The following is a 19,360-nucleotide window of genomic DNA, read 5'->3' on the forward strand; positions in this document are numbered from 1 at the left end:
GACTCTGCTTGTAACTGAAGCTTGGCATCTTCCATTTTTAACGTGGCTTTGGAAGGCAGCATCAGCTCGGCGAGCTCTGGGAATTTAGAAATGCAGTTGCCTCGACCTGGTAGAGCAGCAGCTCCCAGATGGAGCAACCTTGGCTGGAAATGGGCGGGCTGAGATGTGAGCTTCATTTGGTTTCTTGGGCTCAGCCACCAGAATTCTGTGGGCTGACTGTTGTGCCAACACAGCCCGTGGCTTTCCAGCCTCATCTGTCAATGCGGAGTCCACACTGAATGGAACTTAAGAGCACTGTTAGCCTGACAGAGACGTGAGAGTATCTGTGCACGCAGTGATGGAAATGGCTGCTATTTATCAAGTAATAAACATAGTGTCTCTTGCTATCAACTCATCTAACTCTGCCTGCACGGAGAAAAACAATCTCTGTAACACTGATAATAAGGCAGAAAGGGTTTATAGGAAATTGTAATAAAGCTGTAGCAGATTTCTTTGGGGGATTTGCAGCGCGGCATTAGTAAGCTTCGATTGCATTAGCTGTTCTGCTGTTGTGTTGAATTAGTGTTTGTTGTCTCCTGAATAGAATAAATATAATCACGTTTGTTACCTATCTGTTGGTGTGACGGCAGCCCAGCGCCGTTTCTGTGCAGGATGGTGGGAGGTGCTCCGCAGAACAGTGCAGCTCCAGCAGCAGCTCCTGCTCAGTGCCGTGTCCTTGCAGTCCTGCTCTGAGCCAAAAAGCCACGCTCTGGTTCTGCATTTGGCTTCCATTCTCTCAGATCAGTTTATGGCTGCACTAAGGGCCCTTTGCTTTGGGGGAATGGGCTCCCAAAGGTCCCCACGTTCCCCACGTTCTCCCTGTTGGCTGTAACGTGGCTTTAGCTGCAGTATGGTGAGCACTGAGACTTCGTGCTCGTGGCCAGATGGAGCACCTTGCAGTTACCTTTATGCACCACCTGCATTTTGCTCCTTGCTGCTGTAAGCGGCATGTCAAATTGTGCCTTCAACTGGAAGTGAATTTTATCCCAAAAATGCACATCTCCATTTGATTAATGCCTTGAAAACTGTGTACCTGCAAGATAAGCCACGTGCTTGTGTGTATCTAACGCCTACTTACGTATGCATGTGTGTGTATATATGTATGCAGTACTGCCTATGTAAATGTAAGAACCCAATTAGGAGCAGTAGGTGGGTGTGTGGGTAAGCACTGCTCAGCTTAATAAGAATTCCCTAGAGACCATCGTGTCTGTTGGATTGCTCCATCGTGACAGTCTCAGCAATGCGTACAGACTGAATTCTTTCATGAAGTGCCCATCATTAATCCAGAATAAAGATCCAAGAGAATTCAGACTAATGAGACTGCGATAATTCTGAAACATTTCGTAGGTTAAGGAAAACAGCAGAGAAATGAGGCTGTCGTGTCCTGAGCCTGGTGTGAATTTGCTTGGCTCTGTTGTCTGCAGTGGAGCCACGTCACCTTGGATCAGCCAGGGCTTTGGTTTCTGCTCTTTTAAGGATGAGCTGGGGAAATGTCACTTAAAAAATGAGGAATTAAGGACTTTGGTGTAAAGGCTCCTGCAAAAAAAGTATCGATTTGTTTTTAGCCAGCAAATTTATCTGGGAGCAGGCAGTAATTAAAGTCAATGCCGATGACTGAAGTTTTGCTGCCGCACGGAAATGCTTTCATCTTTTGATGGAATGCAAAAAGAAAAAAAAAAAAGAGAGAAAAAAAAAGAAAAACAAAAAAGAGGGAGAAAAGAGGAAAGGAGTGATGAATTCATTGGGTTGCAGTCCCAGGAGCAGCGTGGGCAGGCAGCACGGCTGCTGGAAGGCAGTGGGAGCAGTGCAGTGCTCTTGGAGCCAGAGCTGAATCCTGGTGTGGAAGATGAGTGCAGCTCCACTGGGAGGAGGCAGTGGCAGAGCATCTGAGGTCAGACTGCACGACCTGGTCATGGGGAGAGGAGTTCAGCACAGAGCTGAATCCAGGGACTGAGAATCAGAGGCGAACTCCTCATCAGCAGAGTGCTGTCATTGAGATGCAGCTGTGTTCCTTCCATCCCCAGCAGCATTTAGTGAGGAACAATAACTTAATCTAATTATTCATTTTCCATATAAAAGTCCATTGTGCTGGGATGTCTCTCGTCACCAAAAAATGAGGTGTAAAGGTGCTTAAGTGTACTTTGTTTAAGAGACCTGACATGCTAAATAAGATGCTCTAAATTGATGGTACTTAATTCAGCTCTCATGATAATTTGAGCAGAGGCTTGGATGCAAAGTTAGAAGTACGGGTGAAGGGAATAATTGCACACAGCTCCAGCAGTGTCCCCTGGTTGTACTGAAAGGAAAAATGGCTCTCCAGCCATACTGCTGCTCCTTCCAGGCACCTGTACATGGGTACATGCAGATCAGGGATCCTCAGTGCCCTGGCAGACCCTAAGGAGCTTTAAAATAAGGGCTGTAGAAGTTTTTATTCTCAAGATACAAGGTTGTTGGCAATGCAATGCTTTGAGTGTCACGGTAGCCCTCGTGCCTTCAAGTTGACATTAAATTCATTACCTCCCACTGCTGCACTTGACATAATGGGGCTTCAAGGGGAGTTCTTAACTCCAGTTGTGACCTTTGGCTCTGTGCTCTCCTACAGTAAATCTGTGTGACATCCACGCCATGAGTTACCCGTCATCTTTGGGTTCTTAAGGGAAACACTGTGGTCAAACTCAATGCTCATCATCTTGCAGGGTGGTTAAGATGGATCTTCTGCCTGCAAATATCTCCTTCCTCCATTCTAGAGCTTCTGCTTCGCTTTCTGACGTTTTATTGATTTTTCTTTTTCTTGCTTTTTCTCTCCATGTGGAACAAAATTAAAGCAGGAATTGGGATTGTAAATAGATAATGGTGCCTGAATGCAGATTAATCATTGCCAGCCATGTACAATAATACTAATTGCACCAAGGGAGGAATGGTTGAATGAGCGGTATAAATATTTAATGCTTGAATCCAACGTGAAATACAGGAGTGAAAGAAGAAATAGAGAAAATAGTGCAGTTAAGAAAACCACACTTCACAGCTTTTGCTCAAAAGAAGAGTTTTGATACCATTAACCTTTCTGTATTACGGAATAACGGAGCATTACAGGAGCTGCGTCTAACTGGGAGGCTTCAATTTCACTTAAGAAAAAAATGCTTAGTGCTTAGATTAAAAATATTGGAAGCTATTTGGGAAGGAATTGGTAAAACTCAAAAGCTGTTGCTTGAGAAGTGCATTTTTCACAGCCCATCCAAACCTGCAAGTGGGGCTTTGGAGATGGGGATCAGGAACTGCCCAATGAAGTAGAGGATGGGGAAGAGTGGAAGTGTGTGTATCTGCAGATATTTCAGCAAGACTAATGCACTCATAAATATCTGCTGGGGGGGGCCATCTCCTGCCCTGCAGTTGGAGCAAACTGCTAAGCGGAAGCCAACTGCTCGCTGACCTCCATCCACCACAAATGGTCCCAAATGGACCCAATGGGATCCCAGGGCAGAGCTGTTCCTGCTGCTTCAGAGGAGAGCTGAGATTACAACAACTGTGTTCAGAGCCTCCTGGATTTGCAGAGATATTTCATGTAGGATGGGTACTGAATTCCTATCAGTGAGTAATGGGTATTGATTTTACTTCCAAAAAAAACCAACCAACCAACCAAAAAAAAACCCACCCCTAATTCTTACATTTCTGGTTAGTCATTCCAGGGCCTTAGAGTTCCAGTTAACATGCTGTCACATTCAGGAAGCTGCATATTGAGTCAAGTGATTCATAACTCCTGGTTGATGGCAGCAGGAAAGGAGGGGAGGGGAACAAAGCAGCGCTGGGTTTATAACACAAAAAATAAGACCTTGAGAAATTGGAGGTACGAACGCTGTGTGCTCCGACCTCGTGCAAGCAGCACCTCTGTGAGCACTCACAGTGCCTTTGTGTGCTGCCCTGTTTGCAGCTGCTGCTCTGGCAGTGCAGGGTGTGCTCCCGGTGTTTGCAGTGCTTGGGGGTGCAGGGGGCTCGGGGGGCTCTGCAGGTTCTGTGCTGAGCATCCTCCCCACACCGGCTGGAATTCAGCAACAGCAGCCAGGGCATTTGCATTCAGAGACCATGCAGCTGCTTCAGTTCAACTGTGTTTACCTGTAATTAAATATTCCATTATCAATTAACCATTAATGCTTTCCAGTGATTATTTTAAACCTGTGGGAGCCTCGTAATGAAAAAAAGTGGTAGTTAACTGCAGGTGAGCGGGATGTTTTCTGTTACATGCACAGCGTAACCATTTGGTTTCTTATCCACGAGAACATTTCAGCCTGGCGCTGAGCAGAGTGCAAGGCCTGGGTATTGCAACCTTCACTCTGCAGGTGTCCATCTGCTGCTCAGAGGCAGCAGCTGAAGGATGGTGGGTGATGGGGATGCGTTTGGCCGCTGCCGTGGCAGTGGATCAATGCTGTCTGTGTGGAGCGAAGCAGAAGCTGCTGCTCTGGGGCTGGAGCTCACACTTGCAGCATGCTCCCACCTGCAGCACTGTGGGGTCTCCACCATACGCACAGTATGCATCACCAGCCTTCACTGGGTAAGCCCAAGCAAGGCAGCTGTCCAGTGCTCCTCTTCATCACTTGTAGGGCCAGAAGGAGCTGCCTTTGGGAGCTGAACGCGAAGGAGGAGCTGCTGAGATGGCTGTCCTGGGAATCTGAATCCTGTAACTGATGTTAACAATGCACTGCTTCACTGCAGAAATAAAGGGGTGGGAAGATAAAAGGGAGTCTGCTGGACCGGAGCCCTGGAGAATACAGTGTGTGTGTGCTGGGAGCTTGAGCAGCAGCGTGTTGGAAATGAAGACCTGATAATGCTTTTGTGGCTGATTTAGGCCTTTCAAAGAGCTGTCAGGGTCTTAAGCAAATGCCACATGATGCTGATGGATTTCCGTGCAGAGATTTGGGGAGACTTTGCCCCTCACCCCAAATCTTCTGTAGTTCTCTATAGCAGGGCAAAGCTCTCTGGTTATGACTGTTGTTCTGCTTTTGCCTTCAGTAATTTTTTATGCTGTTGCACAGGTGGCAAGGAGTGCTATCCATTAATTTTTCGAATCAGTGTTCCAAGTGTAAATTCACTCGGCTGACAGATGTCTAGCTTTTCACTTCAGCTACGTGGGATTCTTGGGAGTTAACAGTGAACTGTTGATGTACCTACAGGTCAGTTTGTGTGTAAATGATGAGTCAGCTGCATCCACTTCTCCAAAGTACACATTAAAAAGAGAGAGATGGGGAAGAGGAAGGTGAAGCTGCTGCGTGCAGCCAGGTTAATTTTACTGTTCTGCAGTTCTTGGATCAGGTAATTGAATTATTCAGCTCTACACAGTTCTGAAGGCAGAGTTTGGCTCTGCGCACCTAAAGATTCTGTGTGAAAAGTTTGACTTTTAATTCAGTATAAATCATAAAAGAGTCTTTGGGGAAAAGAGTGTGAAGTTTAAACACGTTGTCATAACAAACAGCCACAGCGACTTTCCTGGAATTGCTTTTAGATGCCCCGTGTCTGATCTCAGCCCCAAAGACGTGTGTTTGAACTTAGTCATTCAAAAAGGTTTGAGGTGAAATTGGAGTTTGTATTTCAAAAGGGTCTGCAGAATTGACATGAAATTGTCAACAGTGAAACATTCAGGAGCGATGTCAAACCGACGTGCAGCGTGCAGAATGTGTTCAGTGGTGGTTCTGAGTTGTGCAGAAGTCGGCTTCGCCCCACGGGATGCTGGAGGTTTGAAGCCTGTACTGTAGGTGGCAGAGGTGCATTAGCTATGCTGCATCATCATCTCTGCTGCTTCATTAGCAAGTGGAGCAGGAGCACCTTGCAGATCTGCCAGGTGTCATCCCAATTCCCTGCTGTTTGCCTTGGGAAAAGGGAAGAGTTGTGACCTCTGCAGGTGTTAGTTGGGTGTAGGACTTTGGAAATGCTTTCTGGCTGTCGGTTCCACTGTTGAAAATGGAAAGTTATGAAATCTAAAGCATCCTTTTGAATCAAAGAGATATACGGTGTACTTCTACCTTCATCTAAAAAAGCATAGATAGCAAAGTACCAATAATTTGTAAGTCAGTGACAGTCTATGATTAAAAAATTAAATGGGTTTTAGTTAACAATAATAGGATTCCATAATAGCTTTTGTCATGGTAGCGTTATTCCCTCACCGTGCTTAATGCTCCCATTATACACCTCAATTCAAAGGTGCTGTGACTTAGGTAAACACTGTTCCAGACTGAGGCTTGGCATGTGACACCTCTGCCAAGAAATATGGCTGTGTTTAATAACGCAAACAGCATAATACTGCTTTTTTGTTGTTGTTAAGGAAGTATAAGATGGTATGGAGAGAGCAGTTGCTAATGGGCTGTGGAGCGTTGCACCTCACATTTGATGGCTGTAATCTTTCCTCCAGGTTGGGGTAGATCATAAATCATCGCTTCTTGCTGGCAATTTCCAATGAAAGAAGATTGTTCTTGCCTTTTGCTCAGCTAAAATAAACATTTGTTTTTTCTTTGAGCGTTGTTAACCAGACACATCTCTCATATTCACCAAGGAGGATCGGCTGTGCAAGGACGTTTGGTTTTTGCTATAACTCACAGTCAAAATAACGCTTGGATGTTCTTGGTTGGTTTCTTGCAGGTTCACTGGGATGAATCTGCCTGCCCCAGTTATCAGCAGTAAAAATTGGCTGAGGCTTCACTTCACATCTGATGGCAACCACAGGCAGAAGGGGTTCAGCGCCCAGTACCAAGGTGAGCACTCGCAGCACATCCAGACAAATTCCACTTGATTCTTTGGTGTTTTTAACCTTGATTTTTCCACCTGGTTTGCCAGGTGGTGTTGTATGGAGGGCTGCTGTTGGAAATAGGAATGCCTGAGAGTTACTGGCAAATTGCTTTGCACTCTATGCCACGGGATGCCACCGTTCAGTGCATCCTGAAGGGTCCCAGAGGGAGGATCAGCTCCAAGGGCAGGGGCAGGGTGGGAGAAACTGGAACAGGGAAGGAGCTGGAAAGGCTGACCAGCTTATGTCCAACTTCCAGAGACAACAGCTTTCCTCAGAAGGAAGGAATGGGACTTGGGGAGGACGAAGTGCTGTAGCACTGACTGACAGGAGCACAGTGAAAGGGAGATGAGTTTCCTTTCATAAATCTGTAATCCTGCCCTTTCCGTTCCTTGTTTGTTTGGCCTTAGCAATGTAGTCATGGCCTCAGCAAGAGCCTTGCATTATGAACCACCGTTGTTTCTTAACTTTCCTGGTGTTCCTCTGATGTATAAATTTATTTTGAATTATAATTAAAAACCTTTTGGTTTCTTGTTCTGTATAACACAAACGACCATGCAGCTGATGGCTCTTGATACAGCGTTTCTTTTGCAGCCATGATTGCTGCTTTCTATTGAAACACCTGTCTGAATCATCCTTTTTCTTTAAATAGAAAAGTAGAGATTAATGTTATAATTCCCTCTGATTAGATGAATGTCAGGGGGGTTCTAATCTAGCACGCTCCTTGGAAACTCTTTTGTTAGATATAATGAGCTGTGCTTTTGTGTATTGAGTGTTTAAAAGGTGAAGCTAAAAACATGCCCTTGGAACACCACTGAAGCAGGACCTCCATCCAGTGGCAGGAGGAGCCTGATAGCCATTCTTCAGTCTCCTGCTGGATGGTCTGGAGTTTGTGAGGGTCTTTCCACCTGTTAGGAAAGATCCATACCTTAAAAACAACGAACAAACAGTGCAGCAACAAAGCAGCTCAGGGCACGAGGGCAGGATTTTGGCAGGCAGTGGAATCTGTGCTGACAGAGCACCCAAGTGCCAGTACAGCTTCAGAAAACTCTGCATAACCCTTTCAGAGAAACAGAACTTGGTTTGAACATAAATATTTTAATGGAGATAAATAAGTAAGTAGATACAAAATAGGACATGTATTGCCTTATAAAGTGGAGCAGCTAAAATGTGGTTGTTTAGCAGTAGAGACAGAAGCAAACCTCAGGGTTGTCCAAGAGAAGGAAGGAGGAGAGGGTTAGGATTAATCTGATTTGTTGCTGGTTTTCCAAAGATGTGTTCATCCTTTATTAACACTCTGTTTCCTCTCAGATGTACCTGGCTTTGCTGATAATCTATAAGAAAATCATTTCCCTTCCAACTTGTTTAACATTGATACTTAGATTTAGCAGAACTCCATCTTAGTATGTTCCATTTCAGCTCTTGCTAATCCATGCCCCAGTTTAGAAATCTTTATGAACATAAAAGCAAGGTTAGATAGAATCAGCCCATATACAGGTTTTCTTTATGTTGAATGCAGTAAATTTATTCCTTTGCAGGGAGAGTGGAAATATTTTTCCCTTTCCTGTCTCTTTTATGTAAGGTGAATCTTGCATTCTTGCAAATATCGTGTTCCACATCCTGTGAAAGCAAATGAAAGGAACCACAGATAAATCAATGCATTGATCTTTTTTCCTTCCTCCCCAGCCTCCCACTCCCTCTGTCTTCATTCCCCAGTGGGTGCTGTGTTATCTGCAGCTGATAAGAGGCTGAGCTGGGGGTGCATTGCTTGGGGCAGGTGACAGTAAGGGTGCAGAGCTCAGGGACATCAGTGCAGTGATGGGATGCTGTAAATGAGGTAATGAAAAAGCTGCTGAATTTAAAATGATGCTAAACAGAACTAATGATCTGGCTGGTGTAGTCCATCTCTCCAGCATATATTTTATTACTTAAGTAGGGTCCCAAATTGCTTTTTAGCTGATTGTTACCAACACATAATTGTATCTTTTATTGATCTGCCCTCCCCATTCCCTTCCCTTTCTGTCCTGCACTCAGGTAGAAAGATAAATGTGGGTGAGTTGCAACCCACAGCAAAATGCAAAATGCTAGCAGACCTGTCATCTTCAATAATGCTCTCATGAACTCTTTTGCACATATTGCACCACCTAAATGGCTTTTAAGCATATGTACATCTATACATGCTTAATTTCTGGCAGATCTGCAAAGGGTGCAGAGGGATATGGTGTGTGCTGTGCAACCTGTTCAGTCCTTTGGGCCATACTGGAATATGGAAATAAATACAGGAAAAAAGAGGAGAATTGTGATGTTTGTTACAGGCTCCAATTCCTAAATAAGAGTTTCTCAGAGCAGCAAAGGGGAGGCACAGAGGTAAGGGGGTTGTTTTGCCAGCAGCTTGCACAGCCACGTGGGGTGTTTCACTTTGCAGGAAGGTGTTTTCTCCTCACCTCCAGCTTAGGTGAAAATCCCCATAAGGAACCTGTGCTGATGTCACAGGTGATACTGGAGCACCTCAGCAGGGGAAAAATAAAGTAGAAAACCGATCCAGGCAAGCCAATATTTAATAGCAATCTCCCAGCAAATCTGCCAGCAAGGGGAGCAGAGGTTGGTGGAACAGATTTTTGCTGAAATGTGTTATTTTTCAAATTAAAAATAAATAAATGCCTCCTTAAATTCTCATTTAGAACAACATGAAGCATGTTAGAAAAGACATCCCAGAATGCCTCCTCACTGGAAAAGCTTTGTAATGTCATCTTTTAAATCTGACAGGATGCTGAGCTTTCCATTAGATCTATTAGGAACGTGTGAGCAGCAAACCCCTCCAGAAGACAGAGTAACTTCTGTTCATCCAATTAGCCTGACACAGGCCTTTGTGGTGCTGTTCTGCAGTCAGATTTGTAAACAATATAAATTTTCATACACTAGATTTTTGACGGAATAGCTAAGGGGAATTGTTCCTTTTTTTTATGAAGAACAGTGATAATGTGTTCTGAGTTGCTCTAATCGAAAGTAAGTCGTTTGTAAAACTTGACTTCATCATTTCATCTCCTTGGAACAAAATGGGGGATTAAGGAGGGAGAGAATGCAGTGATCTGTACCAATTATTGGTGAAAGGGATGGAGTGCATTTATGGTAATACATGGGACATGCTGATGGGCAATGCAGTTCTGTGTGTTTTAGGACCGGTCCCTTGCAGTGTCTCTCTGTTTTCTGCTGTTTTTGTTGCTGTTGGGTGGTTTTGAGCTGAATTTTCTGTTGGTCGCAGATTTGGAGTGGAGCATATTCTGGAAGGCAGGCAATGAATGCAGTTAAACCTTTTATTACTGAATATATCCTTTTAAGGATTCCCAGTCATACGCCAGGCCCAGCTGCATGCAGGCTGTGCGTTCTCCATGCCGTAAGCTGGGGTTTGGTGATGGTGCTGTGAAGCACTTTACAGAGCAGTGAGTTGATACTGCAAATTCACACTGAGCATTGTGCATCCTGTGATAGCCCACATTTAACCCCAGGAACTTGGGCTTGGCTGTATCTATTGGCTGGGAGGGGATGCTGGCTGGGAGGGTTAGTTGTAGCAGAGGCAGCATAGGCAGAACCTATGTTCCAGGCTTCCCCTGAAATTTCAGCTTTTGTGGCCTCATTCTCTTTTTTACATCCCTGACACAGTGTTGTATTGAAAGCCTTGAGATCAGGCTGCAAATGTCCCAGAATTACCGTAATGTCACCTGGAGGAAAGCAGTGCTGTTGGGCATTCTGAGACCTGCTGCCTTTCCCTTAGAGCGTTTGCAGATGGATTACAGTCAGAAGGAAGCAGGCACGTCTTACATTTGCTTTGGAATTGGCATACTGTTAATTATTTGTCCCTCTGAATTTAAAAAAAAGAAAAAAAAAGGCAACAAACCCGCAGCAGATTAAAGATACTCAAACCAGGCAACGTCAGCTTTTCTGCATGAAAGTTTTTTGAGGTAATTCAGCCCTCAGTTTGAAGTTATGCTTTATTTAAGGAGAAAGCAAAAAGCTGTACCAAATGATGAACAAAAAGCTGCATGCTACAGCATTGAGCTCAGAGCAGCACTACCTTGGGTGAGCTTCAAGGAATGATGCTTGACATCTCCCTGTCTGAAGCTCCTGCAAACAGATGTTATTAGCTTTTTTTTTTCTTCAAGCTGAAAAAGCATGATTAAAAAAACCTTGTTAGTTCTATTGGTAATTTTTCTTGACAACTTTGTCTTTGGAATGTGCTAATTTAGAGATGAAAGTATGATGAGATAAAGAACAAGAAAAGAACAGTTTGAAGTGAAAGACGGACTGCTTTTCTCCATAGATAAGAACTGGCTCATCAGAAAAAGGATCCCATAAAGCAATATGGCCATCGTGCTTCCTTTAACCACATTAACTTCAAACGTGCCAGTAAAAATTCTGCTGTGTGTTACTGCAAAACCTCTCTGTGCTGCAGGAAGCTGTTGCGTGTCTGCCAGTAGTCAGATGGATTTGGTGGTGTGGGGTTTGTGCAGAGCCCTCTGTGCAGAGAGAGCCTCAGTTTGGCCAAGTCCAGATAATAGGGACAAATAGTTGCTGAGTTTCATTGGCCATCTTTGTATTACGTGGGATTCTTTTGGCAGTGGACTGATCAAAGTCGAAGCTTAACTCCGCATTTGGAGATCCCTGCAGTTTCCTTCAGTCTGTTTCCCATTTGTAGAACGTTAAGCAGCATTGCGTGGCTACAGAGTGCTGAGGATTGTATGCCCAGCTTTTATATTCAGGCTGGGTCAACTTGGCTCAGTTCTTCAAAGACAGCAGTAGATCTAACAAGGGTAAATGAATGGGGGGAGCTGATGGGTTTGAGGGGTTAGGAAAAGTGGTTCAAACATCTGGGAACTATCGTGTGTAGCTGTTGTGCTGCATTCTCATTTTACATCATCACCAACGGTTATCTAAAAATTTTCTTTCTTTGTGTTTTAATTCTGTCTCTGCAGTCAAAAAGCAAATGGAACTGAAATCCAGAGGGGTGAAGCTAATGCCAAGCAAGAACAGTAACCAGAAGACATCAGTGTGTAAGTGTTCTGACTCCTCCATATGCTCTCTTTGTAAAATGGTCTCCTTGAACATTCCATTTGACTTTCCAATAATCTCTAAAACTTTGTCACTCTTAAAAGTTTTAATGCTTTACCCTTTCTTCCCTTTGCATTACTGCATCACTCCCTCCCAGTGCTCTATTCACAAGCATGTACTAACCCCTCGAAGTGGGTATGCAGGGGATTGGTGTGTGTGCATTTAATATATACTGTATGCTTCCTATTCAGTGACAGACCGGGGTTCGTTGCTTCTGTCTTCTTTTAGTGTGGAAAGTGTCAAAATGTAAACAATTTGGAAATGTGAAGTGATGTTGCTATCGTAAAACCAGGGATAGGGATGAGGAACCACAAAACAAACAAACCTGATAGAAAATCTGCAGAAGCAATAGCGGTCTTTGTTTCCCTCTTTGCATTTTATTTAATTATTCATCTCCTGCAGAAAAATCACGCCCCTTCAGTGTGCAAAAGCTTATAGCACTGACTTCTATGATCTCTGTATGAGTTTCTCACGTTCAGCATGTCTGATGTTTGGTGTCTGTTAGGGAGATGCTCGCAGTGTCACGTTGTCACCGGTGCGTTTTCCTCCGGCTGTAGGAGAGCCCATTAGATCCGTTCATCTTCACACGAGGTCCTTTTCAGATCAGAAGCGACGCTCATCTTTTCCTTCCGCACGTGGCTGAACAGATGGCTGCGCTCCTGAGGGGGCTCTGAGATTAAACATGAGGGATCTGAATTACCTGCACGGAATATTTCACGGGGATTTAAGTAGGATCAGAACGCAGACTTTCTTAAGATGGTTTTTAGAGGAGAGGTTGTACTTGTTCGTTTTCTGCATAGCCCATTACGCTCATCAAAGAGGAACTGTTTGGACATTCTGCTCGCCTGAATTTCAGATGCAGAATTCAGTTAAGAAAAATGGATGAACTGAATTTAAAACATCAGTCAATGAAAAAGGCTCACTTTTAGGTTCACATGAGTGCTTGTAGCTTTTAGTCATTCAGGAGAAAAGTCCAACAAGGTGACGAAGTAGCAGGATGTAGATTATCCAAGATCTCCAGAGTACAAAATGCTGGGGCACGTTCAGGTAAAACTCAGTTGTAAGAAAGGCTCTGAATCCAGGATGCTCTGGGCTCTATGAAATCCAGGCTGGATGTGGCTCTGGGCAGCTTGGTCTGGTGGTTGGCGACCCTGCACATAGCAGAGGGGTTGAAATAGATGATCGTTGTAATCCTTTTCAACCCAGACCATTCCATGATTCTATGAAATGTTCTTGCCAAGTATAATTTAACTGTCATTTTAAGGTGTGATAAATATTTCAGCACTTAATGGAGAGTGAGGTTACGATAGAAAATAGCCCTGCCTCTGTTTGAGTGAGCGCTGGAGCTCCGTAAGATGGAAGGTTGTGTTTGCAGTGGGATTGATGCCGTGTGGGATGTTGGGATGTGTGCAGGGATTCTTCCCCAGGTGGAAAATGGCAGTTTGTTTTCAGCTCATCAGCCCACTGTGTTTTCAGGGTGTCGTGCTGTGTTGTAGTCGGGCTCCACTGTTGAGGATGAAGTTGCTGGAAGTTACTGGTGCCTCTGCCCAGCCTGTCCTCACCCAATGCAGTCCAGACTGCAGCCTTGAATGCCACCAGTTCAGCATCTTGTGTAGCACGAATCATGTCATATTTGATAAGGCAAAACCCGGTGCAGGAAGGCAGCTTAGCCTGAAAGTTATTGAGCTGTAGTAGTATTGATGGTGGAGGAACTGTGGCCCAAATCCCTTTCTGTCACCAGCGTGGGGTTTGCCACAACCCTCCTGCCTTCAGCTCCTTCCCTGTACACTGTGCTCAGCAACGTCTGGATTGTAAACCCCAATTAACCTCCATCCTGCACAGCCTTCTGCTGTCACACTCCTGTTACAGTGAATTTTCAGCTTCAGAAACGCTGACTCCATAGGAGGTATCTCCAGAAAATGGTTTATTTTCAGAAAATGGAGCCCTAAGTGTTATCTTCTTTTTCCTTTGCTTTTCTGATTTGCTTGGCTGGCTGTGCCCGCTCTTCTCTGAAACTTTCATGAGCTTGTGAGCTGTGCATCACAGATGACCGTGCAGGTGGGACAGGCTGATTAAAGGTCTCTGAAGTTGGATACTATTGCTCTTGTCATTTCATCTCGCTCAGCTATCAGAAATTTAGAAATGTGGTGAAAACGAGAGCTGTGCCGCGCTTTATTTCCAAACCCTTTCCTGCCAGCCGTGGTTTCTGGTGGTCTTTGCCCCTCTCCTTTGGGTAGTGCAGCTCCTTCTTTGAGGCCTCTGTTCTCTCATAAGGCAGCTTGCAGCTCCACGCTCGCAGCCCTGCAGGTTCTTTCAGAGGATTTCAGTTCTGCTGCATGGATGCTGTGGTTACTTGCCAGATTAAAGCCCATTTCACGTGTCCGAATGAGGCAGAATATATTCACATCACAGTTGTTTGTACTCTTTCAGAAAAAGGATTTATTAAAAAAAAAAAACATGGAATTTGGTGGGGGACGTGCTAATTTTGTTCAGTTGCAGTCAAACGTGTTTATTTGAAATTTAAATCAAGTACTTCAGACTGTTCACCATCCCTAATATTAATTGGGCATCTTGCTTTAATCATTTTTAGGGGGAAATAATACAGCTCTGGAGAAAAAGCTATAAAAAATACGGTTTAAAGTTTGAGATTATGCTTAGAGGATTACTTCTGGTAGCAACTGAGGGACACACCTTTTGCATCTGCAGTATTCCTGAAGCAGCAAGAAAGTGTATTGCATGCAATGTGTAAATGTGTATATTCCATGTTCATACAGTGGAAAAAATGTGGCACCTTGGTTACAAAACAGCATCAGAGTTGCTTTTGTGACATTCGAATGAGGCACACCTGAAAATGCACTGCTGGACATCACTGGAAGGGATTGCGTGAAGCAGAGAAAGCTCTGCGTACCTTCAGTTGTATCAATTTGTACTAATTATGCAAATGCAAAGTCGTTTGGGAGGGTTGATCCAATTTGGTCTCAGCCAAACGTACGGGAGCTGCTGGGTTCAGCAGTGCAGCAAGCCTGCTTTGTGCATCAGGTGTGAGGAGTGTCTGTGTGGGTCTGTGTTGTGCTGCAGCAGTGGGGCAGAGCAGCTGCTGGGGCTGTGAGCTGCAGGCAATGAACTCCCCAGTGACTGGGGCTGTGCTGCAAAAAGGCTTTGCAAACTGTCTAAAAATCCGCAGGGCTGTGACATTTTGAACTCTCAGATACTTGGGAGCTCTTTGTAGGTAGCGACAAGATGTGAAATAGGGGTTCAGAATGCCCCAAATGATGCCAGTACAAAAATTCCAGCTGGAAGCAGTCGTTTCCAATGTTAGGCTCTCTCAGCCCAAGTCTTGCAGAGTGCTAGCTAGACATGGGAGCGCTTAAGGTCTGGATTTGTAGCCTGGAAGGGCCCTGAGCACATTGTTGGGCTCAGTGTGATACCAACAGCTCTGCTCTCCAAGCTGGGCTCTGTAACCTCTCATTTGTTGGCTGGCTGCATGGAGTCACCATCAGCCTTACAGCACTCATAAAGATGGACTGAACATTTTTAACTGGTAACTGCTGAAGTGCTCCCATTCCCCTCACACCAGTTAGAACAGCTCATCTTCTTGGATTGTGTTTTCCATGCTGAGAAATACTGAGTTTATGTAAAAAACAAAACAAAACTGAAGGAAACCGTTTGGCCATCTTTGTCGTGTAGCTCATATTTACCATTCCTAAATTCAATAAAAAACTGTCCATTGGGGATCTCTCTGAACTTTATTAACGTGGGGAAGTAGAGAGAACTAAGGAAGGTTCTCAGTTCTTTTAACAGATGGAGTAAATTCCTGGGACAAACAAAGCAATCATAACTGGGTGCTACTGAAAACACAGTGAGGAAAGTGGTTGTTAAGAAATAGGAGGGCAAAGGGGCTGGAAAAGTGTTATTTTGGGAGAAGGAATCCTTGAGCCTCCAGCACAGAACTTCAGCACTTCACTCCAGTTTATAAGATTTATTGTTGTCTTTGTAACCATGAAGAATTTGGAGCATTGCAGCCTTGGTGTGAAGCAGTCCAAGCTTTAGGCAGATGAATGCAGCACCCACTGCGTGTTCTCAGCATAACAAATGTGGTTTATCAACTTTGGTTAAGTTACATTGCCATGTGTGCGTTTAGAAGACAGAAGAAGAAAAGTTTCAGTGCCCATCTAATCCATCCTCTGCTTTCCTTTGTGTTGACAAAGCAAAATGTCCAAACTACCATGCTATGAAGATACCTTTCCTTTCTCCTCGCTCTGTTCGTATCTAATCTGCTCACTGGTTTATGTATATGTATTATATGGGTATTAATCAAGTGCTAGGTAACGAGAGAAGAGCTGCTTTTAGACTTCAGAGGTGTGATTAGTCATTTGCAACTTGCCCTCTGGTGCCTGTGGGTTCTGCTGGTTATCTGTAGCCTTGCCTGCTCCCAAAGCCATGAATCAGGTTTGCTGTCATTCGATTTGGGACGTAATAAATGGCCGTGACAGCAGCTCAGAATAACCAACACGGTGTAACTGATGTTGTCTGGTAGTCTTCTGACCATGGGAGAGAGGATGGAATGTGGAAAGGCAATCTGGTGATGTGCTCTGCAGGAAGGGGTGTTTCAATGCAGGCGTATGTGGAAGCTGTGTTGGTAAACGTGTGCATCGCAGGCTCAGCTCCTTGGTTAGTGCACTTTTATCCTGGAGAAGGTATAGAAATAAGATGAGAAATCGAAGCATTTTTTCTTAAATACCACGTAGACTTGTGATGTACGTGTTGTGCAGTGAAGCTGTTGTGCCAGGATATTCTGACCTTATTCCTTGCTCTGACCAAGGCCGTTTGCTGCACCCTCTTTTTCATGCTCTGAATTCCCATTTGCTTTGTTAGAACAGAAGCATCAGGTATGCATCACACCTGGGGAGCTCCATGGCAGAGGAGTGTTTAGCTCCATAGATGGTATTCAACAGCCTGATCAAAACTCCAGGCAGCGTCTCCAGGTGGTTACTGAGAGTTCCCCCAGTGGGGCCAGTCTTCTGTGCCACTGTTTTGGCTGGCACTGAAATGTGCCTGCAGCTCCTGCAGTGATGAGGCAAATTCTGGGTTGCACAACCAGCTTCTTGCAGAGGTTGTAAGCTGCTCAGGCTCTAAAGCAAACCAGCCAAGTTAGCAAAAAGTTAGCAGCAGATTAAAAGCTGTTCCATATTTTGTGTGTATGTGAGCAGGACATTTATCAGGGAAGGGAGAATCAGTGGAACAAACCCACTGAGTTCTCATGCAGCTGTGATGGCTGCTGGAGATGCTGCTCGTGGAGTGTGGTTTGGTTGTGGCTTCTAGAGTGCCAGGCACAGCAGTACTCTGTCAGGACAGAACTCTGCTCCTTCCTTCCAACTCGGAGTCGTCAGCCTGGGAAATGTGGCAGCAAAGCTTTGTAGCTACAAAACGCAGCCATCAGAAGATGCTGTGTGCTGCTTTAATGCTTGTGTCTCGCTAGCATCTCTGCTTGTCCATGTGATGGAGCTTAATGTGAGGTTATGAATATGCAAAAAGGGGAAAGCAGTTTCTTAGGAGGCTGATTAGCCATCAAGCTGTATCTCTGCCTGGAGGAGGAGGCCGAAGCAGTGGGGCAGGGCTGGGCAGTGCTGTGCTGGGGAAGGGGCAGCAGGAAGGGGAGGGATGGGATGAAGGAAGCACTTGGGCTGAGGAGCAGTTATGAGCTGTGATGCTTTCAGCACTCAGCCAGCACTGGTGCAGGTGCTCAGATGGAAGCAGTGATCCCTCCATCCTTTTAGGTACAGCCTTATGTCTTCCAGCTGTAGTGAGGTGTCGTTACCAAATGAATAATGTTTTGATGGCCCTGCCTTTTGGGTGTTCATGCTCTGCAGCCTGTGTTTGTGTAGACACTCCATGTGTTTATCAGTTTGTGTAATACTTCATGCCCAAGCCTCCATATCTCTCAGCAGCAGCTCTGTGCACCAAGATCATTCATCAGGGGATGGGTAGAAGTAGAAGGGAACGCTCTCACTTCAGGTTCATGCTTTACCACCTCAGCCCTGATGACAAGAGATGGTGTGTTTTCCTTTCATCCTTCCCTCAGTGATAGGAGAAAACTGAGCTGCATCAACTTTGACAGCGCTGTGACAAAGTTGCCCCTTTCTCCTGAATCATCCCCATGCGTTGGTCGTTGCTGGAATTCAGAATAGAAATCAACAAATTGCCAGATCTCATTTCATGCTTTCAGGAGCCGCCCAGGTTCTGTCCATCCCAAACAGTGCTCAGCTGTGCCACTTGTCAGGCTGAAGGGGAAGGTGGAAACGGGGGGCAGAGCATCAGGATGGCAGATGTTTACTCGATGCTGATCACCACTTCATTGATTCCATGTTTGTTGGCAGTCACGTTAAGGTTGCTCCATACAGTTTTTCACGTTCAAACTACTTACTTGCTTTAGAATGCTAGACTCACCTTTCCCTCTCCTCTCTCTCTCTTGTTCTCTGCCTGTTCTTCCCTGGTATCACACCCCACCTCCTCATTGGGTTGGCTGTGTTCTCAGCTCGGGTTGGGGAGGGCAGGCCGTTCTAATCACAGGCTTCGGAAATGGGCTGCTTAATTGGTGCAATTTTGCAGAATGAAAAATCTCTCCCTTCAGAGGTACTTCTGTAGCAGAACAGAGGGAAAGCAATGTTCCTAGCTGGCGCTTCCTAGAAAACACTTTGGTGTCTAAACTGAGCTGAAATGATTCCAGTTTAACTTGTTTCCAAAGCTGTTTTTTTCTAAACAAAATGGAACGTGTTCAGGTTTTCCAGCTACCAGCTGCCATTTTTCTCTCCACATCCACCAAGATAAGTTGATGAAAGAATGTTTCTTTTGCTATTCTGTCTCTGTATGTGCTGTTTTTGCTTTGTAGTAACTCAGGTTGGTGTGTCCCAGGGACATAATATGTGTCCAGACCCTGGGATTCCAGAGAGAGGCAAAAGAATAGGCAACGATTTTAGGTAAGAACCTTTGACGTGTGTGTTTATGCATGCTGCAAAGCTTTTGTTACAAGCATTGTGTGTTATCCTTGGCATTATGTAGTCTGTTTGCAGAGCCCCTCTGCACACATCATTGTGCTGTGTCTGAAAAGCTTGCTGAAGCCGGTGATGCAGAAGAACGAGCGTGTCTGAATTTGCATGTGTGTGTAATCTATTACAGAGATCCATAATGATCTCTTTGAGAATATTCCTCATACCACAAAGTGGGCACTGGACCTGCTGCTATCATCCCTGTTTGTTGTCGCTCCCTTCTCCAGTTAAGCACAGAAGGAACCATCTTAAACAGCAACAGCATCACTTCTAAATTAGCCTAAGTCCCAGCACGACCCTGTGCCCAGAGAATTTCAGGTGATTTCCTGAAGCAGTGGTACAGCTCCTTGTCAATAAGGAAATGTGGTGCTGGATAATTGTTTTCTTATAATGTTTAAAA

General features: G+C 44.9%; 1 protein-coding gene across 1 annotated transcript in view; it reads left to right on the top strand.

The window, feature by feature from the left end:
• CSMD2 (CUB and Sushi multiple domains 2) overlaps positions 1-19,360 on the top strand; it is a gene marked incomplete at both ends in the record, with an annotated part of 226,948 nt that overhangs the window by 81,465 nt on the left and 126,123 nt on the right. The window contains 3 exons of the mRNA XM_079545965.1: positions 6,664-6,776; positions 11,779-11,856; positions 18,804-18,891. Of these exons, the coding sequence (XP_079402091.1) occupies positions 6,664-6,776; positions 11,779-11,856; positions 18,804-18,891 (279 nt within the window). The remainder of the gene's footprint in view (positions 1-6,663; positions 6,777-11,778; positions 11,857-18,803; positions 18,892-19,360) is intronic.

This window comes from Tetrao urogallus (assembly GCF_951394365.1).
Source record: "Tetrao urogallus genome assembly, chromosome: 23".
In the NCBI taxonomy this organism is placed as follows: domain Eukaryota; kingdom Metazoa; phylum Chordata; class Aves; order Galliformes; family Phasianidae; genus Tetrao; species Tetrao urogallus.